The 26,972-nt window shown below is 38.3% G+C and overlaps 1 protein-coding gene across 1 annotated transcript; it reads left to right on the top strand.

The window, feature by feature from the left end:
* The first annotated feature begins 9,565 nt into the window (after nucleotides 1–9,565).
* On the top strand, nucleotides 9,566–25,875 carry LOC137947633 (uncharacterized). Its single transcript, XM_068793430.1, has 18 exons — nucleotides 9,566–9,952; nucleotides 10,670–10,756; nucleotides 10,825–10,878; nucleotides 11,927–12,026; nucleotides 12,127–12,189; nucleotides 18,310–18,517; nucleotides 18,612–18,731; nucleotides 18,849–18,968; nucleotides 19,420–19,555; nucleotides 19,658–19,828; nucleotides 20,137–20,292; nucleotides 20,402–20,508; nucleotides 20,624–20,717; nucleotides 20,823–20,964; nucleotides 21,079–21,235; nucleotides 25,204–25,320; nucleotides 25,427–25,550; nucleotides 25,645–25,875. The coding sequence occupies exons 1-18, from the start codon at nucleotides 9,566–9,568 to the stop codon at nucleotides 25,873–25,875; spliced, it is 2,574 nt and encodes an 857-aa protein (XP_068649531.1).
* The last annotated feature ends 1,097 nt before the right edge of the window (nucleotides 25,876–26,972 follow it).

The following is a 26,972-nucleotide window of genomic DNA, read 5'->3' as shown; positions in this document are numbered from 1 at the left end:
TCGCGGGCAACATCCGAATGAGGAAGCTCCACACCATGACCATAATCTTCATAATGTGATGATTGACGATTTACAGCGGCAAGTCACGGAGTTGACTCAGCATCTAGCAGCGCAGGATTTCGGTGATTGTGAGATGGAAAGCCACGATTCCGATACCAGCTTCGAAAATCCATATCGCAATCATGCTCAATTCTGGGAACACCTCGGTCAGGGAGATCAACCTATAGACCTCAGTTTCAGAGTGACACTACCCAAGTTTTCTGGTACGTTATAGGCCGAGGGATTCATCGACTGGTTGCAGGAGATAGAGCGTATCTTTGAGTATAAGGAAGTCCCAGATAGTGTTAAGGTGAAACTGGTGGCCATCAAACTCATGGGCAGAGCATCTACGTGGAGGGAGCAGTTGAGGCGATCAAGAGACCAGCAGGGCAAGGCCAAGATCACCGATTAGGAGAAGATGAAGAAGAAGATGAAGGGTCAATTCCTTCCTTTCGGCTACACTCAAACCTTGTTTCAGCGACTTCATTTGTTGCGGCAAGGCTCGAGATCAGTAGATGATTACACGGAGGAGTTCTATAAATTGATCACCCGGAATGACTTATCTAAGACAAAAGAGCAGATGGTGGCACGGTATTTGTGGGGGGGTTACGACAGCCCCTAAAGGATGTCCTCAGTTTTCACTTGTTGTGGACCGTTTCGGAAGCATACCAGCGTGCATTGACTATGGAAAAACAACAAAACAGAAGGCCAATGGTCAGAAGCGATCATAGTAGCCGACCAGTTTGCCCTCAGGAATCTCGTCCTGCCCTGCAGCTCCCCAAGGTACTTCTAACTCAAATATTAGATGTTTTTGTTGTGGTGAGTCGGGACATAAAGCTACTGAGTGTAGGAAACCTGCTAGTAAGAAGGGCGAAAATCTTCTGATTGAGGAAGACGTGGTAGATGAGCCTGAGGAACTTGGTGAACTTGTGTATAAAGATGTTGAGGATGGAGATGTATTGTACGGTGATGGCCGTGAGACTCTAGTTGTTTGTAAGAGTCTTTTGACTCCCAAGGGGGATTCAAGGGATGATTGGTTGCAAACCAATGTTTTCCACATGACCTGCACAGTAGCAGATAAAGTATGATTTCCATGTCCAGGTTTCTCGTAGAGATAGAGTAGGAAGATTTAGTCTATGCTCTACTGCCTTGCGGGAAGAGAATCACAGATGTGACTCCTGATTTACTAGCAGAGGTGCATCAACTCCTAGCAGAGTTTTCTGACCTGATGCCAGAGGACCTTCCTCCTGGACTACCGCCTATGAGGAATATTCAGCATCAGATTGACCTTGTTCGGGGGTCCAGTTTGCCTAATCGGTCGGCGTCTCGCCTCAGCCCCAAGGAGTCCGAATATTTGCAACGACAGGTGGTAGAGTTGTTGGATAAGGGTTACATCCATGAGAGTATGAGCCCATGTGCAGTTCCTGCCCTACTGGTGCTGAAGAAAGATGGCATGTGTACAAATTTCCCATTCCTCGCCTGGATGATATGTTAGACCAGTTGTCCGGTTCTAAGGTCTTCTCCAAAATTGATCTTAAGAGCGGATACCACCAGATCAGAATAACGCCTGGAGATGAGTGGAAGACAACGCTTAAGACGCAACATGGGTTGTCCAATGCACCCAACACCTTTATGAGGTTTATGCATCAGATTCTACGGCCATTTATGGGAAAATTTGTTGTCGTGTACTTTAACGATGTCCTCTTTTATAGTTCGACGTGGGTATCCCATTTTGATCACCTCCGTGCTGTTTTTATGATGTTGCAGACAGAGCGCCTGTTCGTGACTCAGCTGAAGTGTTCTTTCTTCACTACCTCTATAACTTTTCTTGGTTTTGTTGTGTCTACTGATGGTGTTCATGCAGATCAGTCGAAGATAGATGAGGTCTTGGAGTGGCCCACACCAAAGACCTTGCACGATGTCCGCAGTTTTCATGGCTTGGCGTCCTTCTACCGTCGGTTCATTCGACATTCCAGCACTCTGATTGCTCCTCTCACAGAGTGCCTCAAAGGACGTGAGTTCCGATGATCCGAGGAGATAGAGGCCAATTTTCAACTGGTCAAGCAACAGATGACAGAGGCCCCATTTTTGGCACTTCCTGGTTTTGAGAAGGTGTTTGAGGTGAACTGTGATGCATCCGGGGTTGGCATTGGTGGTGTTCTGAGTCAGGAGGGGTGGCCCATAGCTTTTTTTAGTGAGAACCTATCCGGTTCCAAGAAGAATTATTCCATATATGATCCAGAATTTTATGTCATAGTTCAGTCCCTGAAGCATTGGCGTCACTACCTCGTACAAAAGGAGTTCATTCTATTCAATGATCATGAGGCCTTGAAGTACATCAATGGCCAACACAAACTGAGTCGACGGCATGCCAAGAGGTTGGCGTACTTGTAGGAGTTCACATTTGCACTGAGACACCAAGCAGGGAATCTGAATCGTGTTGCAGATGCCTTGAGCCATCGTATATTACTCCTCACCACCATGAGCGCTAGAGTTGCATGATTTGAGGCTTTCTCTACTATGTATGTTGTAGATCCTTCATTCGGGAGGATACTTCGCGAGGTAACTGAGGGTCAACACCATGATTTTCTTTTGCATCATGGTTATTTGTTTCGTGGATTAAAGTTGTGCATTCCAGAGTGTTCACTACGACAGTTGATTATTAGTGAACTTCGAGGGTCACTTCGGGGGCGATAAGACGTTGGCTTTGATATCTTCTCGCTATTACTAGCCCAAACTGCCCAGTGATGTGGCTCATTATGTGGAGCGTTGTTATGTGTGTCAGCGGTCCAAGGGAGTTCTCACTAATGCGGGCCTGAACACCCCGTTACCAGTACCTGAAGCCCCATGGATTGATGTCAGTATGGACTTTGTGTTGGGCTTACCCCGTACCCAGTGGACCTTGGATTCTATTTTGGTTGTGGTTGACAGGTTTTCCAAAATGACCCATTTTGTAGCTTGCAGGAAAACAATGGATGCTGCCCGGATCGCCCATCTTTACTTCCAGGAGATTGTGTGTTTACATGGTGTTCCTCGCTCCATTACTTCTGATCGTGACACCAAGTTTATGAGTCATTTCTAGAGGAGTTTATGGGAGAAACTAGGGACGAAGTTGAACTTTAGCAGCGCCTACCACCCCCAGATGGATGGTTAGACTGAGGTGGTGAACTGGAGTTTGGGCAACGTTTTGAGAAGTTCAGTAGGAACTAAACCAAAGCAGTGGGATTTAGCATTACCTCAAGCAGAATTTGCCTATAACAGGTTGAAACACAAAACCACCGATATGAGCCCATTTGAGGTTGTCTATGGTCAGAATCCCTTTGGGGTGCTTGACTTGGCCCCTATTCCACGTTTGGGTCATCCGAGTCACCAGGCAGATGAGATGGTAGCATATCTTCGAGATATCCATGAGCAGGTGAAGAAGGCCATTCACGATAGTAATGCCAAGTACAAGGTTCGGGTAGACAGTTGTCGTCGTCAGGTACTTTTTGACGTTGGTGATTTTGTTTGGGCAGTTTTAACTTGTGAGCGTTTTCCTGTTGGAGAGTATACTAAGCTTAAGTCACAGAAGATTGGCCCATGTGAGGTCCTGCAGAAGATTAATGATAATGCCTAAAAATTGGGCCTCCCCAGTCATTTGCCGACTTCTGATGTCTTTAATGTTAAACACCCGAGTCCTTGTTTTCTGGATTCCGATGCTGCTACTATGAACTCGAGGACAAGTTCTTTCGAACCCGAGGCGACTGATGCAGGAGAAGCGTGAGGCGGATAAGTAATCGGATCCGTCTTTTCTGAACCCGGTTTGGGTTTGTTTGTTTTGAGCTGTAGCCCGGTCTTGTCGGGGGCTTTGCATTTTTTTGTTTAAACTTGTTCTATGTACAGGGGAGAGGGCATTATTGATTGTGAATGATATTGAATAGAAATAGGAGGGTTTTCTCTCTGTTTTTAGGGCGACCTATTGCCATTTTTTTCCCGCAGATTATCGGTGGAATTGCCTGTAGAATAATCACTATTCTGTGTTCGGCGTCAACACCCCTGGTACAGCCCCATATGACTTCGCAGTCACTACAAACCGTACCTCGTTAGTAATGGGGGTTGGGTTTCGTTGGCTAATGGACGCCCCTACAAGCGACTCCACCTAGTTTGAACTAGACACAACCCAGCCTCCATTACCCAACCTACTCTTTATCAGACTCTCTACCCATCCCTAGGGACACATGAAAACTCAATAAAAATAGACAAAAAAATACTATGTGGTTTTTATTTATAAAACCAGAATCTCCTCACCACATGGCAATATCATTCCATATCACTTCAAAATTATTCAAAAACATTCTAAAACATTTAAAAATTAAGCAAACTAATTCTATAGCAGATGACTAGTCCTAACAATGCAAAAACACCTAAATCCAAATTCATCGAATACCCTTGGTAGAGCCCCATATGACTTCGCAGTCACTACGAACCGTACCTCATCAGTGATGGGGGTCAGGTTTTGTTGGCTAATGGACGCCCCTGCATGCGACTCAGCCTAGTTTGAACTAGACACAATCCACCCTCCATTACCCAACCTACTCTTAATCAAATTCTCTACCCATCACTAGGGACACATGGAAACTCAATAAAACATAGAAGTAAAAAATACCATGTGGTGGTTATTTATAACACTCGTATCTCCTCACCACATAGAAAAATCATTCCATAACACTTCAAAATTATTCAACAACAGTCTACAACATTTAAAAATTAATCAAACTAATTCTATAACAAATGACTAGTCCTAACAATGCAAAAACACACCTAAGTCCAAATTCACCGAACACCCCTGGCAGAGCCCCATATGACTTCGCATTCACTACGAACTGTACCTCGTCAGTGATGGGGGTCGGGTTTCGTTGGCTAATGGATACCTGTGCAGGTGACTCAGCCTAGTTTGAACTGGATTCAACCCACTCTACATTACCCAACATACTCTTAATTAAACTTTGTACACATCCTAGTAACTAAGGCAAACACAAGAAAACATAAACAAAAAAAAAAAAACCCATGTGGTGGATATTTATAACACCCAAATCTCCTCACCACATGGCATGATCATTCCATGACATTTCAAATTTATTTAACGACAACTAGCAACTAAAAATCCTACAAATCTTATCTCAATAGAATAAACTGCAACTTCATAAATCAAAAAATTAAACTAAAATTAAACTAGCAACTTCAAAAAATACAACATTCAATGGCATAGGAAACCATAAACTAAAATACAGAAAATTAATAAATACGGAGAGGGAAATTCAATCAAGTTTCAATTAAACTTTACGATAATTTTAATTTATTTGCAATTGACAGAAATTTCATTAACATAAACTCAGATATTAAATAGTAAACCACAAAAAAAATCAATACGGTAATTAAACACCTAAATAAAAATCAATATTTTAATTAAACACAGTAATTAGATTCAATTAACAAAAGCCCTAAAAAATCACCCTGCTAAATCGGCTTCTGAAATTCAAATTCGGGATTGGAGGGTGAGTAGGGCTTCAGTTTTGAGAGAAGGGGCAGCGAGAGAGTGAAATGATAGGGTATTAAGAGAGGGGGTGCTGAGAGGAAATTATAGGGTTCGGTTTTGAGAGAGGGGGCAGCGAGGAGATGAAATGATAGGCTTTGGTTTTGAGAAAGGGGCGGCGAGAGGATGAACAGAGGGGAATGGAGAAAAAGAGTGAGAGATGTGGCTGAGACGAAGTCTAGGTTGAGTGGAAGAGAGGGCGGTTGAGAGGGGGGCATTGAGGGCGAGGGCGAGCGGCTGCAGCAGGGGAGCAGTGCGTAGCGGTGGCACCTGGCACGGCGAGAGGGCGAGAGGAGAGGAGAGGGGGTGACAAGAGAGGAGAGGAGAAAGATCGAGCGGAGAGAGAGAACGAAAAAAATAAGTAGAGAGGGCTTACATGGCATCTTACCTTGCAGATGATGTGTCAGAATGGTGACATGGCACTCAATGTGTATATCTACTCATGCAATGTTGATGATGTGGTGACACGTAATCAGTCAAAGCTTACGTGTCACCTGTGACTGTACACATGTATAGTGGACCGGTCAAAGTTGGGTATTTTTAAAAATAAGTTCAAAGTGACATTATTTATCAAAATAAGTTTTTAAAAATGGGTAATTGGGTAAAAAACCCTAATCTATTTCGGGTACCCTATAATCATGGATATTCCGATCTCCCCTGTTGTCGCTCGCTCCCCTGCTGCCGCCGCTCGACTTTGGCCGCTCCCCTGCTGCTGCTGCTCTGCCTCGCCCTCGCCCTCGACGACGCCCCCTTCTCAACCGCTCTCTCTTCGCCTCAACCCAGACTCTCATTCTTCTTCTCCGTTCCCCTCTGTTCATCCTCTCGCCACACCTCTCTCAAAACCGAAAACTATCATTTCATCTCTTCGTCGCCCCCTCTCTCAAAACCGAACCCTATAATTTCCTCTCTGCGTCCCCTCTCTTAATACCCTATTATTTCACTCTCTCGCCGCCCCTTCTCTCGAAACCAAAGACCCCAATTTGAATTTCAGAAGCCGATTTAGCAGGGTGATTTTTTAGGGCATTTTTTAATTGAATCTAATTATTGTGTTTAATTATAATGTTGATTTGAATTTAGGTGTTTAATTATAATGTTGATTTTAATTTAGGTGTTTAATTATAATGTTGATTTGAATTTAGGTGTTTAATTACTGTATTTATTTTTTTGTGATTTATTGTTTAATTTCTGATTTTATATTAATGAAATTTCTTTCAATTGTAGATAAATTAAAATTATTGTAAAGTTTAATTTTAGTTTATGGATTTTCTGTATAATTTGTTGTATTTTTTGAAGTTTCTAGTTTAATTTTAGTTAATTTCGTTTAATTTTCTGATTTATGAAGTTGCATTTTACTCTATTGAGATAAGATTTGCAGGATTTTTAGTTGCTAGTTGTTGTTAAATAAATTTGAAGTGTCATGGAATGATCATACCATGTGGTGAGGAGGTTTGGGTGTTATAAATATTCACCACATGGGCTTTTTTATTTTATTTTTGTTTTATTATGTTTGCCCTAGTTACTAGGATGGGTACAAATTCTGATTAATAGTAGGTTGGGTAATGGAAAGTGGGTTGTCTATGTTTTATTGAGTTTCCATGTGTTCCTAGGGATGGGTAGAGAATCTGAGTAAGAGTAAGTTGGCTCCAGTTCAAACTAGGCTGAGTTGCCTGCACGGGCGTCCATTAGCCAACGAAGCCCGACCCCCATCACTGATGAGGTACGGTTCGTAGTGACTGCGAAGTCATATGGGGCTCTACCAGGGGTGTTCGGTGAATTTGGACTTAGGTGTGTTTTTGCATTGTTAGGACTAGTCATCCGTTATAGAATTAGTTCGATTAATTTTTAAATGTTGTAGAATGTTGTTGAATAATTTTGAAGTGTTATGGAATGATTTTGCCATGTGGTGAGGAGATTCGGTGTTATACATAACCACCACATGGTATTTTTTTTGTCTATGTTTTATTGAGTTTCCATGTGTCCCTAGGGATGAGTAGAGAATCTGATTAAGAGTAGGTTGGGTCCAGTTCAAACTAGGCTGAGTTGCCTGCATGGGCATCCATTAGCCAACGAAGCCCGACCCCCATCACTAACGAGGTACGGTTCATAGTGACTACGAAGTCATATGGGGCTCTACCAGGGGTGTTCGATGAATTTGGACTTAGGTGTGTTTATGCATTGTTAGGACTAGTCATCTGTTATAGAATTAGTTCGATTGATTTTTAAATGTTGTAGCATGTTGTTGAATAATTTTGAAGTGTTATGGAATGATTTTGCCATGTGGTGAGGAGATTCGGGTGTTATACATAACCACCACATGGTATTTTTTTTGTCTATGTTTTATTTAGTTTCCATGTGTCCCTAGGGATGGGTAGAGAATCTGATTAAGAGTAGGTTGGGTCCAATTCAAACTAGGCTGAGTTGCCTGCATGGGCATCCATTAGCCAACGAAGCCCGACCCCCATCATTGACGAGGTACGGTTCGTAGTGACTACGAAGTCATATGGGGCTCTACCAGGGGTGTTCGGTGAATTTGGACTTAGGTGTGTTTTTGCATTGTTAGGACTAGTCATCTGTTATAGAATTAGTTCGATTGATTTTTAAATGTTGTAGAATGTTGTTGAATAATTTTAAAGTGTTATGGAATGATTTTGCCATGTGGTGAGGAGATTCGGGTGTTATACATAACCAGCACATGGTCTTTTTTTTGTCTATATTTTATTTAGTTTCCAAGTGTCCCTAGGGATGGGTAGAGAATCTGATTAAAAGTAGGTTGGGTGATAGCTTTAGTGATTATGATATTGGTTCAGAAGATAGTGAAGGGGATGGGGATGAGATATTCGAAGTCAGGGTTCATACAAATAGAGTTGAAACAACAGATTCAATTGGGTACCTGGATATATATGAAGATGCCTGGGAGGTTAATACTAGATGTATCAAAGATGATTCTAGAATAATAAATGTTTTAGACTCAACATCAAATAATATCAACGTGGGTCAAATATTTGAGGATAAGTCCCAAATGGTAGATTTTTTGAAAAAATACTCGATTGAAAGACATGTTAAGTATAAGACATTAAGGTCTAGCAGTTGTGATTATAAAATTGAATGTGGTGAAGATGGATGTCCTTGGAGTGTTTCTGCATCATGTGATCAAATGATTTGTCAATTTAAGATAAGAAAATATGGTGGAGATCACACTTGTGTTAATAGTATTATTCGTGAAGATAATCCAGTGTGTACATCATCTTTCATTTGTAAAGTCATTATGCCAACAGTGAGGACGAATTTTACTTTGAGTCCTAATGATATACAGCAGATCATGAAAGATAAGTATCATATCTCTATCCGGTATGCGAAAGCATGGAGAGCAAAATGCAAGGCTATAAAAGTAATTTATGGTGATTGGGATGAATCATATAATCTTTTGCCATGGTTTTTAGATGCAATAAAAGAGGTGAATCCAGCTAATGAATTTATACTGTGTTGTGAAAAATTTGGCCATGAAAGGATGTTTAAGTGTGTTTTTTGGGCATTTGGGCCATCCATTGCTGGATTCCAATACTGTAGACCCCTTATTAGTGTTGATGGAACACATTTATATGGGAAGTATCCTCATTATCTATTGATTGCTACTACTCTTGATGGGAACAATGGTCTTTTTCCTCTAGCTTTTGCTATTGTTGAATCAGAAAATTAAGACAGTTGGGAGTGGTTTTTAGCTTGTCTAGATCGTTTTGTTATTAAAGGAAAAAAAAACCATTTACTCTGATCTCAAATCGTCAAAAGGGTTTATTAAGGGCGGTCCAGAGAAAATTTCTACCTTCAAAATGTTTTCATCGTTTTTGTGTGCATCATTTAGTTGCCAATTTCAAGAAGACGTTCAAAAATGATACATTGAATGCTCTCATATGGTCTGCAGCAAGGAAGACAAATATTATTGAATTTGATCGTACGATGGAGTTGATTGAGCAACGAAGTGAGAGAGCAAAACAATTATTGACAGAAGGACCATTGAGACCTGAGTTTTGGTCATTGGTACACGATGGCAATGTTCGCTTTGGTGTGTTGACCACCAATATGTCTGAGAGCTTTAATAATGTTCTAAGAGGTGCTAGAAGGCTTCCAATTCAAGCATTGGTGGCAGCAACTTTTCATAGATTGAATAAATATTTTGTGGAAAGACATGAATTTTCAAGAAAGATGACATCATTTTGTACTCCTTTTGTTGATGTTTCTCTGAAAAATAAGAGGGATAAAGCAAGAGCATGTCGTGTATATCAGTATACGAATAATATGTACGAAATTTCTATGGATGATGAAAGGTTGTATCAGGTTGATTTGGTGAATATGACATGTACGTGCAACCATTTTCAAATGGAACAAATTCCTTGTACCCATGCCATTGCAGTGTGTGCAAAAATCAATTATGATTTCAATCAATTGTGTGGTCGTTGGTATACAATAGAGACATATAGAAGAATATATGCAATTGGATTCTATCCTCATGAAGATAAACTTTATTGGCCTAATACGGGTGTTTGAGTTGTTCCACCAATTGCAAAGAAGCAACTAGGTCGTCCACGTTCAGTTCGTATATGTACAGAAATGGATAAAGGAGAACGTGGTACCTATTTTTGTGGTACATGTAAACAATCGGGGCATAACTCTAGAAAATGTCGAAACCCGCCAGTTAACGCTCGCCCCGATAAACACTCCAGGAAGTAGCAATCCAAGGTGAACATTTACATTACTCATGAAATGTTAAGTATTACTATTGATAACTGTCGTTTATATTGTGGTATTCTATATGTATTAATCAGTCATTTTAAAATTTTATATTTTGTAGCCATTCTTAGTGGGTGGAAGTTGTGGTTAGTGCCCATTTGGTAACCCTTGTTTGAAGATGAGGGCACGTCAGTGGTTCAGTTTCTTGATGATTCACCATTCGTGTAAAGACTGGTAATAATTCAATCGTTTCCATTGTATTTTTTGTTTCATTTCAATATATAGAGTAGTTAGTTGAATGCATTAAGGTTTATTTTTCCTCGTTTCATGTAGGTTCAAGATTTGATCTTCCCATCTAGAAATAATCAATCAAAAACTTGGATGGGTCCTCCAAATTTGTTTGTAGAACTTGTCCAGCAGGTAAGAACTTGTCAACTTTTGAGATAATTCACTTTTAAACAGCTACATCCAATGTCTTTTCAAATCAGGTCAAGCTGCTTCTTCAAATGCTTGTAAAGAAATGTGGTCTTAATGCTTGTAAGGTTTGTCTTGTTTCAGGAAATGTTATCAACCCTTTTGGTTTCTATTGTAATTATAGGTCCAAACTATTTAATTCTCCATGTTGAAACTAACTTATCCTTTTATCCTTGTCTGTGTCTTTTGGCTTTTATTATTTACATAGGCATCCATTTGATTTCACGAAATGGAATCGCATATGTCAATTTCTCATGGAATATGGTGTCTTCGACAAGAAGAAGATAGTGGAACCAGTTGAAGCTTTAGAGGAGGAGGATCTTCTAGTGGTAACTACAATACGTACTGACCTTTTGGGCCACTGGGTGTAGGATTGCACATGTTTACTTTTGGATATGTTGATATGGATTTGTTCAATCAATTCAAAGTTGCATCACTTTAAGCTTACTGCAAAATTAGAAAAGGCCGCCTGCTTTCTTACCTCATATTATGGTTGTGAATATTACTCCCTTGATCTGTCCTTTCAAAGATCAACAATATACAAAATTTTTAGTATAAAGTCAGTACTGAAGCTTCTTTCTCCCAATATCTGTCTTTCGAAGACCAATGAAACATAATCTAGATTTCTGAAGTTATTATTAAGCCGAGGAAACCATAAAAGGAAGTGGTCACTTCTTAAAATTAGCTGCATAAAAGCTCATTGGGAACACTAACCTATAAAGCCCTTTTGAATAATGCTAGCTTTTGTATCTTTTGTTTTAATTTTGGTGAATATGCCATGAATGATCTGAGAGAAGGTTACTAGAAGAGGTTTGTAGATATAAGAGACTAGGTTTACTATTTGGAAACTTGATCAGGTGACTTAGAACTCTTTTAATATTATTTAACATGCTCAGTTTGTTGTTGAGTTGTGTAAAATCATTTCATCCTTGCTGTTGTTGAATGCTTATCCATTTTTCTATGGCTGCCCACATAGGAACGTGGGCAGCCATAAATGCTGGTGGAGGGTTTCATCACTGCTCTGCAGAAAGGGGAGGATTCTGTGTATGCAGATGTCTCACTCTGTTCGCCATATTGTTTTTGCTGTATATGAATTATGCAGGGTGTTGATAATAGATCTTGATGCCCATCAAGGAGATGGGCATGAAAGGAATTTCTCAAATGACAATTAAGTCTCAACATGCCGATGAGTTTCATTGCGATAACACTGTAAAAGGTGAGTACTCTCTCTCCCTCTTTTACTTTTTTTGTAATGAAAGTCGCGCTAGTTTCATGGTCCCTCACTTTCATGCCTCAATGTGCTTTTCCTTTTTCAGAACAGAGAAGGAAGAGTTGTTTCGACAAAGATCGATATGTTTATCTAAATGAAGAAATTTCAGGCAAGGCCCTTTGTTATAATCAGAAAAAAGACTGGAATGAGAATTTTAATATTCTTTGATATTTTAATGTAAAATTATTTATTAATATACGACTTTCCATTGATCATATTTAGAGCTTTCAAATTAAGAAAAAAAAGATTAAAAACTGTGTGCAGATTGGTAATGGGTGGATAGACTCAGAGATAGACTAGAATGGCTTTGTAGATTATGCATATGCATGGAGTTATGCAATGATATCAGATGAGAGTTACAAGGAGATTTTAATTTTTCTCTTATTGATGAAACTACTTGGCAGAAGGATGACTCTGATGATGAGGAAAAGGAGCATTATGATGATGAATGAGCTAGGAGTACCTTTGGCTGTTGAGACTTGAGATAACTTTTAAACTTGTTGAATGTATAATTTTATCTTGCTAAATAAATTTTATGTTGGGTTTGCTTTATATCTTGAGTCTATTTGGTTCGTCCTCTATGAAGTTTGTTAGAAAAATTGGGTGTGTTATAACTTGGTTCAAGAAATGTAATTTGAGTCTTTTGAAACTATGTCAAATATGTTGGGACGCCATGGATCCCATTAACAATCTCTTTTACCTTGACCACAATTTAACATTTTTTGTTTCAATGTTTCTATCATATTTTTAAATATTCATATTTTTTTAGTTAATAAATATTTTAAATTAATAATAAAAGGTGTTGTAAGATTTTTAATTAACTAATGTATTTTTTAATAATTTATTATTTAGTAAATAAGGTCATAAAAAGTATACAAATTAATTGCATTTAAAAAATTTAAAATATATTTTTTGTATGTTTTTTATTTTTAAATATTTTAAATCCATAGTAAATGGGTAAGAGTTAGATTTTTTCTATTTATAAATATTTTAAATTTCTAAATATTATTATTTTTAAATAAGTCAAATAAAAGTATACAAATAAATTTTATTTGTTAACTCTAAAATATTATTTTTAAATATTTTTTTAGTTTATAAATATTTTAAATCAATAATATATGGGTAAAACTTAAGAGTACGATTTTTTAAATTTATAAATATTTTAAATCCATAATAAATGGGTAAGAGGTAGATTTTTTCTATTTATAAATATTTAAATTTATAAATATTATTATTTTTTAAATAAGGTAATAAAAGTATAAAAATAAATTGTATTTTTAAACTCTAAAATATTTTTTTGTATATTTTTTTAGTTTATAAATATTTTAAATCGATAATATATGGGTAAAACTTAAGAGTAAGATTTTTTAAATTTATAAATATTTTAAATCCATAATAAATGGGTAAAAGGTAGATCTTTTCTATTTATAAATATTTAAATTTATAAATATTATTATTTTTTAAATAAGGTAATAAAAGTATACAAATAAATTGTATTTTTAAACTCTAAAATAATTTTTTTGTGTATTTTTTTAATTTATAAATATTTTAAATCGATAATATATGGGTAAAACTTAAGAGTAAGATTTTTTAAATTTATAAATATTTTAAATTCATAATAAATGGGTAAGAGCTAGATTTTTTCTATTTATAAATATTTAAATTTGTAAATATTATTATTTTTTAAATAAGGTGATTAAAAGTATACAAATAAATTGTATTTTTAAACTCTAAAATAAATTTTTGTATATTATTTTAATTTATAAATATTTTATATCAATAATATGTGGTAAGACTTAAGAGTAAGATTTTTTTTCTTTATAAATATTTTTAATCTAATATTTTACTTATTTTATTTTATTTTTTAAAATATAAAGTAATAAAAAGTATAATGATAATGTTTTTTAATTAATAAATATTTTTATTGATATTAAATGGTGTTAAATAAGTAAGAGTTATTTTTTTAATTATTTATTAAAAAATTTTAATTTTTTATTTCATATATTAGGTAATAAAAAGTGTATTTGATTTTTTATTTTTTTAAAAATTTATTCAAAATTTTATCATGATGTGACAGATGACATGTCAATAATAATGACTTGGCAGCCTATGTGTTCATCTACAGTGCCGCTCTGATGACGGGGTGACGCGTAAGCAGTCAAAGCTTACGTCGCCTTTGACTGTCCACATATATAGTGGACCGGTCAAAGTTCGGTAGTTTTGTAAATATTTTTTGGTCTTCGTTATTATTATAAATAAGTTATTTTAAATTGGTATTTTGGTAAAATTCCTTTTTTTATAGGATATAGGACGTTTATTTTGCAAAAAATGTCTTTCATTTTTATACCGAATCCTTGTTTTGACCTTTACTGAATAGCCAAAATTTTTGCAATCCAAGAAGTGTTTCTTTCGCGGGGTTTCAACCCTTAGGCTTCGATTCCATTAGGAACGAGGAATCGGAATATCACACATTAATCAATCAAACAGAGATTCCGCAACTAAAAGAAAGATCCATTCTTTGGGATCCTTCCTTTCTTCTCTGACAGATGCTCAGAACTTCATCCGGGTTCGAATCCTACGGAGAAGTCCACTAGAGATCTGGTGTATCATAAGGGATTTTCCTTTTCTATTGTTCCAACGGATTGGATAAAAAAAAATTCTTGAATAAGGTACTCAACTAGTTTTTTATTTGAAGAGAATGAATCTTTTTATCCAAAGGATCAGAAAAAAAATAGGTCCTGCGGGAATGATTTCGAAGATGATCCAATCATCTTTAGTTTTTTTCTTTTATTTTCTATTGGTTTAAACAGACATGGCGATTGGCCACCGGTCATGAAGAGTTTACGGGCAGCACGACTGTATCTGCCTGCCATCAACGCGTCGTGCCTGACAAAGAGAGTTGAAAAGTTGAAGAGCGCATTAAGTTGCAGACAGTAACTAGACACTTTCTTTGGAAACTAATAAATAGAGCCAAAACGGATCTTAAACCGATTTGTTTCTTATTCGGGTTTTCCCGTGCTATTCAATGCCCATTTATCTAATTTCTCTCTAATTAATATTAAGCCTTAAAAAATTCCTGAGATCGTTACTGTTATTATGGTCAACGAACATGTTCAAATGTAGGAATTCCTGAGACGTGGTTCATGATCCTTGCCAGCAAAACACCAGGGCAGTGCCGACTCTTCCTTGCCCTGGAATTAGAGTTTTTACTACAAATAACCAAACAACATCTATAGCAAAGAGTTTTTAGATAATCTACCAATTAGACGTAAAATCAGCCTTCTTCCATGGTGAACTAAGTGAAAAAGTATTTGTGGAACAACCTCCTGGCTATGAACAAAAGGGCAATGAGCAGAAGGTTTTAAGACTGAAGAAAAACCTTGTATGGACTTAAACAAGATCTACGAGCTTGGTATAGTCGTATAGAGTCCTATTTTATGAAAGAATGATTTGAAAAATACCACCATGAACATAATTTATTCATCAAGACTGGAAATGGAGGAAAGATCTTAATTGTGTGTCTCTATATGGATGATCTTATATTTACTAGGAATGATGAGTTTAAAAACACACATGAGGTTTGAATTTGATATGACTGATCTTGGAAAAATGAGATACTTTTTTGGCATTGAGGTGATGCAAAGATGAGATGGAATCTTTATTAGTCAAAAGAAATATATACAGGACGTGTTAGAGAGGTTCAACATGGACAAGTGTAACCCAGTTTGCAATCCTATAGTTCTTAGATTCAAACTCATGAAAAATGGAGATGGAGTGCGGATAGACAGTACTTTCTATAAGCAGATTGTGGGAAATTTTATGTATTTGACTGCCACTCATCCAAATGTTATGTTTGTGGTGAGTCTCATCAGTAGAGTCATGGATTGCTCTACTGAACTTCATTTTCAAGCAAAAAAGAAGATATTAAGGTATTTGAAAGGTACTATTGATTTTGGTGTGTTCTACAAGAAGGCAGGAAGAGAGGAATTGATCACCTACACAGATAGTGATTATGTTGGGGATTTAGACGAGAGAAAAAACACTTCAGGTTATGTGTTTATGTTGGGCTCAAGAGCAATGTCTTGGTCATCGAAGAAACAACCAGTAGTTGCCTTGTCCACTACTGAAGCTAAGTTCATTGCTACAACCTAATGTGCCTGTTAAGCAATATGGATAAGAAGTATATTGGAAAATCTCAGTCATGCTCAATATGATTTCACTACCGTTTATTGTGATAATAGTTCAACAATCAAGCTTTCTAAAAATTCAGTGATGCATGGTCGCTGCAAACACATTGGTGTTCGTTTTCATTTTTGTGAGCTCACAAAAGATGAAATAATAAAGATGGTTCATTTTCATACGCATGAGGAAGTTGCAGATATAATGACTAAGCCTTTAAAGCTTGACGTGTTCTTGAAGCTACACGATTTGTTCGGGACTATTTTTAGTCCTTAGACCGGTTCTTCTCGATTGTCAAATAGAAGAAATTTTTGTTTTCTATAAGGCTATTTGTAAGTCATTTTAATATTTCAAAAAACGGATTTTTCATCTCCTGAATTCTTGCTTTGTATACAAAAATCAACATCCTCGATTTTGTAGTCATAGATCTTAGAATCTTTTGAATGACCACAATATCCTCCGTTTTCTCACCATGAACCCTCATCTTGTTGGCTATAGTAAGGGTTCGAACAAAATATTCATTCACATATTCTCCTACCTTCATGTTGAGAGCCTCAAATTCTTTTCGAAATACTTGTCATTGTACACGCTGCACCTGTGTTGTCTCCTTGTACTTTTGCTTCAAGGAGTCCCAAATATTCTTCGATGTATCCTTGTTCAAAATAGTCTCTAAGACTGATCGATCAATGACTTGGAAGAGATAATTCTTAGCCTTCAAATCCTTCAACTTGGCATTTGTAATCACCTTCTTTTGCCCTTTTATGAGGTCTACCCCTGCTTCTGGTGTAGGGATCCCTTGTTCTATCAAGTCCCAACAATTCCTTCTAACAAATTTAACATATATTCCATCCTCAATAAAAAGTTGCCAGTACAAAAAAACAAAAGTTTGATTACTACATAATACTGTATATTTTGATAAAAAGGCAGACCATGTCAATGGTTGCCAAATGTGACATGAAATTTCATAGGCTAAATATTATTGCACTACAAACATGTGGTTGCAGTCGTATGCCATTGTATTATCTTGTAATCTGGATCACAAGTATGAAACTTCTCCTCTCCTACTCTGGTTGCACTTCAGACAAGTCCGCCAAACTTAACAGTAATATGACCAAACTTGTCTTGTGCATTGACCCAATGATGGGACGGAGAGTTCGAGCCTGGTGATCAGCAAAGACGTAGCAGGTTTAACAGGAAAATAATCAAACAGGTGGGATCTGTAAGGACGTTTAGGTACAAAGGGTTAGGCGGCATCAGAGTCTTTAACGTGTAATGGAGTGTGTGGCATCTCAATCTTTAACGTGTCTTTTGTTTCTCCAAATGGTAGGATCAGTTGAACCCTGTTCGTCAACGCTGCCACTGTGGTCTTCTCCTGCCTTAAAATTTTCAATCCATTTCTAATTGGCCACTTATCTATCTTTTCCAGTCAAAAGAATGGAAACTCGGATTGAAGAGATTAGGAGAGTTGTGCTGATTGGATGACGTCTAAGTGTCTTCGTTTTGAGAAGTGTTTGTTTGATTCATGTCAAGAACCCCGGATTTGGAATACGGGGTTTACTATATAAAGGAGAGAGAAGTCGTGTATTTCCTGATCCGAGGTTTTGAGGGAATTAAACATGGTGTTCTCAATCGAAACTGTAGCTGTGAAAGGATGTCGTTCATGGGTTAGCTGCTTCGTCTCTCTGCTAACACTTTTCATGGTTGCTCAGGGGCAAATAGTATCGCCGAGAGGGGTGCAGTTGAAGATTTATAGAGAATATGTACTGAACACTTTTTCATCTTAATTCATCTTCCATGTCAGCCTTTTCTTCTCTTTTGGTTTCTGAGCGTTGCAGTTGCAGATATTCTCTTTAACTATTTCTTCTGTTAGCTTTCATGGTTCTTTCTCTAATTACGAGACTGCCGGTTGAGATTGATAACGGGATTCTGAAATTCACATTACTTAAAACTTTTTCATCTTAATTCTTCTTCCCTGTCAGCCTTTTCTTTTCTCTTTTGGTTTCTGAGCGTAGCAGTTGCAGATATTCTCTTTAACTATTTCTTCTGTTAGCTTTCATGGTTCCTTCTCTCATGACGAGACTGCAGGTTGAGATCGATAACGGGATTCTGAAACTCACATTGTCGACACCTGCTGGGATCGTCACTGGCATCAACTACAACGGCTTAGATAATTTGTTGGAGATTCGCAATAGAGAAGTTAACAGGGGATACTGGGATATTGTTTGGAATGACCCCGGAAGGGAGGGAAAATACGAAGTGTAAGTGTGTTTTCCTCTTCTTTTCGTTAACACAAAAGCCTGAGAGGGACTGAACCTTCCTCTACTGAAAAAGCAATCCATCTTTTCTCTGTAGAATCAAGGGAAGAAAGTTCAAATTAATAAGTGAGGACGACGAGCAGGTCGAGGTCTCCTTCACTAGAACATGGAATGCCTCTCACGGCAGCGACCAAGCTCCTTTGAACATTGACAAGAGGTGAATACTGAATATTACTCTATCGTCGTCTTCGTAGAAGAAGAGACGACTGATCTTTCATTTTGTGTCGTTGATCTTTAATTTAACGTGCAAACAACGCAAAACACTAAATTGCAGATTCGTCGTGCTGAGGGGTTCGTCTGGTTTCTACAGTTACGCCATCTACAGTCGCCCTCGAGGATGGCCCGAGTTTGAGATGGCACAGACGAGGATCGTTTTCAAACTTAGGGGAGCCAGGTAAAGTTTTCCAATCGTTTATTACAGAGAGAGTTAGGATACTGAGGATCGGCTTCTTTCAGTTTTTTTTTTTTTTCCTTTTTGAGTTCCGATCCAGCAACCTTTTCTCTTACGGCAACGCTTCTTTCGGGCAACCTCTGTAAATGTAAATCCGAATCTAGTCCACTACGATGGTACGATTAATTAACTGGGATTCGGAAAAAGATCAAAACGGTCTAATGTCTAAACTGAAAGATTTCATAGATCTCCTTACAAAAATTATAAAATTAAACATTTTAAGTTTCATTGCATGCCGGGCCAGGTCCTGGAAATCCCTGCACAAGACCAAAATAAACTACTGATAATCACTTCAAACAATGAGGTTCATCTCAAGAAACTGTAAAGGAATATAATCACACAAAAGGGTCCAATTGAGATTGAGATCATGATCAAACAAACTGGAAACTTGCAGCTTTCACTACATTGTGGCGGACGGGACGAGGCAGCATGTCATGCCTGAGGATAATGACCGTCGTCAAGCTCACAATTTAGAATTCAAAGAAGCTATTCTCCTCGGAAATGCCACCAACCACGACGAAAAAGGAAGGGCAAGTAGCTAAGAATCAAATCAACCCGTTTCTCTTTCACATTTGTTGTTCCTCTCCACATTTAATAAAGCATCGGACATTATTCCTGGTGGTGGTACGCAGGTTGACGACAAGTACCAGTACTCGTTGGAGAACAAAGACAACAAAGTACATGGTTGGATCTCCTCCGACGCTCGGATCGGTTTTTGGCAGATTACTCCCAGCGACGAGTTCAAAGTTGGAGGACCCATGAAGCAGGAGCTCACATCTCATGGCGGACCTACCACGCTTGCTGTAAGTCCTTATTATCGTTTGATTCCAAAGCTTTCTGTGATAGTCTTCGGTGGAAGAAATATTTTCAAAAGCTTCCTTAAAAATATATGAACATACGGAGTAAGTTTCTTTTTGACAAACTGGTTTTAATGGAGAACTTGAATCTGGCGATATTGTTATAATAATGGGTCACGATCTTTTAAGTCCGATAAGGAAATTAAATTGCTCAGTAAATTTCTTTGATTACAGAATAATTAGATATTGCAGTACTTCCTATTAGGCAAGAAAATTTTCTCTCCCCTCTGGTAAACTTTTTTCTTCTTTTGCAGATGTTTCAAAGCAACCATTACTCTGGAGATGATATGAAGACAACATTTCAAGAAGGAGAGCCATGGAAGAAAGTCTATGGGCCTATCTTCATCTATCTCAACTCAGTTGAAGAAGGAACTGGGATTCCTGCACTCTGGGAGGACGCAAAAAGAAAGGTCTGGATCCTGCCGTTGCTTCTTCAGAGAATTATAGCTTTTTTTGATGGTAAATTGCCCTCATTTTTTACAAATTTTGTTTTTTTTGTTTTTTCTCTGGTTATTGCAGATGGAACAAGAGGTGAGAAGCTGGCCATATAGTTTTCCAGCTTCTGTTGACTACCCTCGTTCTCATCAGCGTGGTTCAGTCAGCGGTGGACTACGTGCGAGAGACAGGTAATGGAAATATCAGAATCACTCTCTGCATTTCTTCCTTTTTTTTATCAGATTTCAGATTTGAAGTAAGTAAACTTGCCGATCATCACGTAAATGCAAACTATTCTGTTATCAGGTACCTAAATGAAGGTGCTTCTTTGCCGGCAGCTTCCGCCTATGTAGGCTTGGCTCCGCCTGGAGAGGTTGGATCATGGCAAACTGAAACTAAGGTAAATGTATTTCGACATAATAACTGATCTGTCTTCTTCATCAAATTTACTTTTATAAACTTCCTATAAACGGTATTGTGATTCGATGGCGTGCCTTTTTTTCAGGGTTACCAGTTCTGGAGAAGAGTAAACGCTAATGGGTCTTTCTCCCTAAGTAACGTCAGATCAGGAACTTACAATCTATACGCTTTTGTCCCTGGTTTCATCGGTGATTACAAGTTTGCCGAACCGATTACTGTTACACCAGGTCAGTGACTAACAGAAGACAATCATCATTCAAAACCTATGAACAAATAATCAAGAAAAAATGACTTGATTTGACGTTTCTTTTCAACTCATTAATAAGGCCATTGAAATACAGGAAACGACGTTGTTCTGGGTGATCTTGTATATGAACCTCCACGAAATGGTCCGACGTTGTGGGAGATTGGTATTCCAGACCGTTCAGCAAACGAGTTCTATATCCCTGATCCCAACCCAAATTACTTCAACAGTTTTTTAGCAAACCCAAGGAACAGGTAAACCCAAGGAACATCGTTGTAACGATTGAAGAAACGAAGGACTTGGAAGAAATGGCGATAGAGCAACTTCAAGGATCGTTGCAAGCCTATGAAGAAAAACACAAAAAGAAGAAAGATCTCTCTGAACAACTGTTCAGGACACAGATCACAGAAGATGGTGAAAAACAAGGCTACGCAAGAAATGAGCGTGGTCGAGGAAGAGGCTGAGGCCGTGGACGTGGAAGAGGCCGCGACTCTGGAAGAGGTTGGAATAACAATTCCAACAACAGCCATGAGAGAGGTGAAACCTCAACAAGAGGTCGTGGAAGAGGAAACATGACTTCCAGGTATGACCACTCTCATATTCAGTGTTATAATTGCCAGAAATTTGGGCATTATGCTTCAGATTGTAGAGCTCCCAAGAACAAGTTCGTTGAGGAAACAAATTATGCTGAAGCAAATATAGAAGAAAAAGAAACGCTGTTATTAGCATACAGAAACAGCAATGAAGAGCAAGAGAATACATGGTATCTTGACTCAGGGGCCAGCAACCATATGTGTGGAAGAAGAAGCTTGTTCGTCGATCTCAATGAATCGATCAGTGGCAATGTCTCTCTTGGAAATGATTCCACCATGGCGGTACAAGGAAAAGGTAACATTCTTATTCGAGCAAAAGATAGTAGTCATCAATTCATTTCAAATGTCTACTATGTACCACATATGAAAAATAATATCTTGAGTCTGGGTCAACTCTTAGAAAAGGGCTATGACATTCATATGAAAGATGATAGCCTTTTTATAAGAGATGACAGAGGAGATTTGATAACAAAGGTACATATGTCAAAGAATAGAATGTTTCCTTTAAATATACAAAACGATGTTGCCAAGTGTTTACAGGCTTGCTATAAAGATACATCGTGGCTGTGGCATCTTCGCTTTGGGCACCTAAATTTTGAAGCTTTAAAGCTATTGTCCAAGAAAGATATGGTGAGAGGCCTACCTCGAATGACTCACCCGAATCAAGTGTGTGAAGGGTGTTTATCAGGGAAGCAATTCAGAAAAAGCTTTCCGAAGAGATCAGAGTCAAGAGCCAAGAAGCCACTTGAGCTAATCCACACAGATGTGTGCGGACCTATCAAGCCAAATTCTTTAGGTAAGAGCAACTACTTTCTTCTCTTTATTGATGATTTTTCAAGAAAAACATGGGTATATTTCTTGAAACAAAAATCAGAAGTATTTGAAGTCTTTAAGAAATTTAAAGCTTCAGTAGAGAAGGAAAGTGGTCAAGAAATCAAAGCCATGAGATCTGATCGAGGGGGAGAATTTACTTCCAAAGAATTTCAAGAATTCTGCGAAGTAAATGGAATTCGTCGACCACTGACAGTTCCTAGATCTCCCCAACAAAATGGAGTGGCAGAAAGAAAGAACCGAACTATTCTCAATATAGTTCGGAGTATGCTTGAAAGCAAGAAATTACCTAAAGAGTTTTGGGCAGAAGCTGTGGCGTGTGCGGTTTATTTATCAAACCGATCGCCGACAAGAAGTGTTTGGGGAAAAACACCACAAGAAGCATGGAAGGGAAGAAAGCCTGGTATCTCCCACTTAAGAGTCTTTGGGAGTATAGCTCATGTACATATACCAGATGAAAGAAGAACCAAGCTTGATACTAAAAGCGAAAGTTTTCTCTTCATTGGTTATGATACACGTTCCACGGGCTACAAGCTGTATAGTCCGGCCAGTAAGAAGACAGTAATCAGCCGACATGTGGTGTTTGACGAAGAAGGATTATGGGATTTTGGATCTCATAATAGTGACTTCAATATCGCCCCTCCATCTGAAGATGGACCAATATCGGTCGAACAGAATGGAGAAATGCAGCCTACAACTCCATCTACTGCCGTTACACACGGAGATGAGTCACCTTCATCACATTCCAGTGGGAGCCAGAGAATTGCGCCACGGATACGTAGTCTTCGAGAAATATATGAAGAAACCGAGTCATCTGGTAATCTCACTCTTTTCTGTCTCTTTGCTGGTTGTGAACCAGTAAGCTTCCATGAAGCTGCTCAAGAGAAGAAATGGCAAAATGCCATGGATGAAGAAATTAAGGCTATCGAGAGGAACAATACTTGGGAACTCGTTCCACTCCCAAAAGGGCATAAACCCGTTGGTGTCAAATGGGTGTACAAGACAAAGAGAAATGCCAAGGGAGACGTTGAAAAACACAAGGCCCGATTAGTGGCCAAAGGATACAGTCAGAGAGCCGGCATTGACTATGATGAGGTATTTGCTCCTGTTGCTCGTTTAGAAACTATACGACTAATCATTTCTCTTGCAGCTCAACACAAATGGAAAATACATCAAATGGATGTAAAGTCTGCATTCCTAAATGGAGTTCTCGAAGAAGAAGTTTACATCGAGCAACCTTTAGGGTATAAAGAGAAGGGAAATGAAGACAAAGTGTTGAAGTTAAAGAGGGCTCTTTACGGGCTAAAACAAGCACCAAGAGCATGGAATAGCCGGATTGACAAGTATTTCCAAGAGCATGGTTATACAAAATGTCCATACGAGCATGCCCTATATATCAAGATCAAAAAGGAAGATGTGCTGATTGTGTGCCTCTACGTGGATGACTTGATCTTTACAGGTAATAATCCAAACCTATTTTATGACTTCAAGAACGAAATGGCCAGAGAATTTGAGATGTCAGATATCGGGTTTATGGCTTATTATCTGGGCATCGAAGTGAAGCAAGAAGAAGATGGAATTTTCATTTCACAAGAAGGTTATGCAAAAGAACTCTTGAAAAAGTTCAAAATGGAAAATTGCAAGCCAATCAACACACCGATGGAATACGGAATCAAGATATCCAAGAATGAAGAAGGAGAAAACGTAGATCCAACTTTTTTCAAAAGTTTGGTAGGCAGTCTACGGTATCTCACCTGTACAAGACCGGATATTCTGTATGCAGTTGGACTGGTCAGCCGCTACATGGAATCTCCAACCACCACTCATTTTCAGGCTGCAAAGAGAATTCTTCGCTATTTACAAGGTACTATGCACTTAGGCTTGTTTTATTCAGTTTCTAAAAATTACAAGCTTATTGGATATAGCGATAGCGATTGGGGTGGAGACATAGACAACCGAAGGAGTACTACTGGCTTTGTATTTTTCATGGGAAATACCGCCTTCACATGGATGTCAAAGAAACAACAGATTGTCACATTGTCGACTTGTGAAGCAGAATATGTTGCAGCTACTGCATGCGTGTGTCATGCTATTTGGCTCAGAAATCTGTTGGAAGAAATAGGCTTAATACAAGAAGAGCCTACCAGAATCTATGTTGACAACAAGTCAGCCATTGCTCTAGCAAAGAATCCAGTATTCCATGATCGAAGCAAGCACATCGACATTCGCTACCACTATATACGGGAGTGCATTGCAAGAAAGGATGTGCAAGCTGAATATGTGAAGTCACAAGATCAAGCTGCAGATATCTTTACCAAGCCATTGACCAGTGAAGACTTCATAAGGTTAAGGACTCTACTTGGAGTTACAGGATCAAGTTTAAGGGGGAGTGTTGGAAACTAACCTTGATCCACGAAGCCCATCAAATAGAAGCTTCGGATTTTCAGTGTGCTGGCAAGAGAGGTCGGCAAGCACCATGCGCTGGCAAGGAGGTCGGCAAAGGAGGTCGGCAAGCTCAATGCGCTGGCAAAGAAGACGGTAGAACCAGTGAACGTGTTCGGTAACGATGAAAGATGTATGCGGTGTAGGTTAAATCCAAATGTCTATAAATAGGACCTTAAGCTATGTAATTCATCATCCAGAAATAAAACGAAAGTTCAGAGAGCTTCGTTGTCCCGAGAGAGAGTTTAATTTTCCGTAAGAGACGAGCGTCGATTATTTCCAACACTCTCTCTCTCTCTCTGCACTGCAATATGGGATTCAATTGTAAAAACAAACCAACGCTCTGAAATTCACAGGTTTCGGCAGTACGGCCTTTGGGAAAGATACGCGGAATTATTTCGTGAAAATGATCTCATCTACACTGTTGGTCTCAGCGATTACCGAAAAGATTGGTATTTCGCCCATGTTACCAGGTCTGATCTCTTTCTCCCTTCCCCTACCCTGCTCAGGCTACTTGTTCAATTGGGAGCCTAAAGCTTATTCTAAAAAAATCAAAACGTCTGAATTTTTTCGATGCAGGAAGATCGATGATTACAGGTACAAACCCACGACATGGCAGATCAGATTTCAACTAAGAAGTATCAGAGCCGGGACATATACACTTCGAGTGGCTATAGCATCAGCACATTTATCTCAATTAGTCGTATGAATCTTACAACCAATTAAGCCCTGAATTATTTTATCCAACATTATCCAAAAGTCCTAACTTAAAAAAACTTTTTTCTGGGTTTTTGAAGATTCACTTAAACGACCAAACAACTACCATCTTTAGAAGTGCCACCATAGGACGTGACAATGCAATTGCTAGACACGGAATCCATGGATTACATTGGTTGTACAGCATCGACGTGCAGAGTCACTGGTTCCAGCCGGGATGGAATATCTTCTTCTTCACTCAGACCAAAAGCATCAGCCCCTTCCAAGGATTCCTCTATGACTACATTCGTTTAGAAGGACCCCCAGTATAGAGGGAGTGTTTTTGCCCTCATATACTACAAATCATGAAGAGTCAATAACGAAGAAGAACTTTCTTCTGCCACTTCAAAGTGGGGGTGTGCATTTTTTCGTTCGTTTATCAGTATGGGTCATTTGATTCGGGATTAATATAAGCAAACTGAATAAGCCTAAACCTTGTATCATCTCTAGTTTTTCCCTTTTTGTTTTCATTTTCGGTTCTGAACATTGTAATTTTTGTTCCGATATGGCAAAGCTGTTTGATTAAAAGTTCCCTAAGATCTCATTTCTCCCTTCACTCTCTTCTTCCTTCCTTCGAAGGTGTTTCCTTAGGATTATTGGGTGTACTCAGATCTTTTTAATGTAATTTGGAATAGAAGTACTTCCATTGCAAGGGACAGGATCTCATTTTACTGTAATTAGCGCTGAGGAGAATTTATTTTGTCAATAAAAAGAAGGAAATATGGAAAATGGTGGCATCTAAAGGGTATATCACTTTCTTAATTTTAGATGCATATCTTATTAAATGGAGAGGGAGACTTAGAAAGAAGTTTCTTAACCAATTTCTAGCATTTAAATCACCAATAACTAGTGTAATGGATATCCTATAAGGGGCATCCAAGATCCACAAATTTGTTGCCTTTTCTCTATTTTTTTTTCGTTCCCTAAGTCCTTGATGTACCTGCATCAGCCCTCTTCCTTCCTTCCTCTCTCACATTGTCCCCTGCTCTCTATCCATTAGGTTCCTTCCTCAAGTTTCTTTGAGGTAAGTTCATAAATAATTAATATTAAAAAAGTGCTGATATGACAAGTGAAGCCCTAATCCAAAGAAGCTCACTCACTGTGTGTGCCATGGTCCTGTATTATGCTTCTGCACTGAACCTTGAGACAACATTTTGCTTCCTGTTTCTCCATGTAACTAAGTTTCGTCCAACCATTGTACAATATCCCAAAGTAGATTTTATTTCATCCGGGAATCTGGCCCAGTCTGCATCTAAGAACCCTTCTAAGTTGAATATAATATACATTGGCTCTCATTGCAAGATAATGTAACAACTCAAATTTTTTCCTTTCATGAGTCCAAATGATCTATTCCATAACAATGAAAATA

This window comes from Aristolochia californica, unplaced genomic scaffold, assembly GCF_029961685.1.
Source record: "Aristolochia californica isolate CCGP_79_NKW_82.1479 unplaced genomic scaffold, dmAriCali1.0.hap1 SCAF_13, whole genome shotgun sequence".
Taxonomy (NCBI): domain Eukaryota; kingdom Viridiplantae; phylum Streptophyta; class Magnoliopsida; order Piperales; family Aristolochiaceae; genus Aristolochia; species Aristolochia californica.
This window is presented reverse-complemented; position numbering and strand designations above follow the sequence as displayed.

Bases quoted from the DNA above. Each gene is read 5' to 3' on its own strand.
- LOC137947633 (XM_068793430.1), top strand. From the start codon at position 9,566: ATGGAGTTGATTGAGCAACGAAGTGAGAGAGCAAAACAATTATTGACA. The intron at 19,829-20,136 runs GTAAGTCCTTAT...CTTCTTTTGCAG, and splicing joins GCGGACCTACCACGCTTGCT to ATGTTTCAAAGCAACCATTA. The intron at 25,321-25,426 runs GTCTGATCTCTT...TTTTCGATGCAG, and splicing joins TATTTCGCCCATGTTACCAG to GAAGATCGATGATTACAGGT.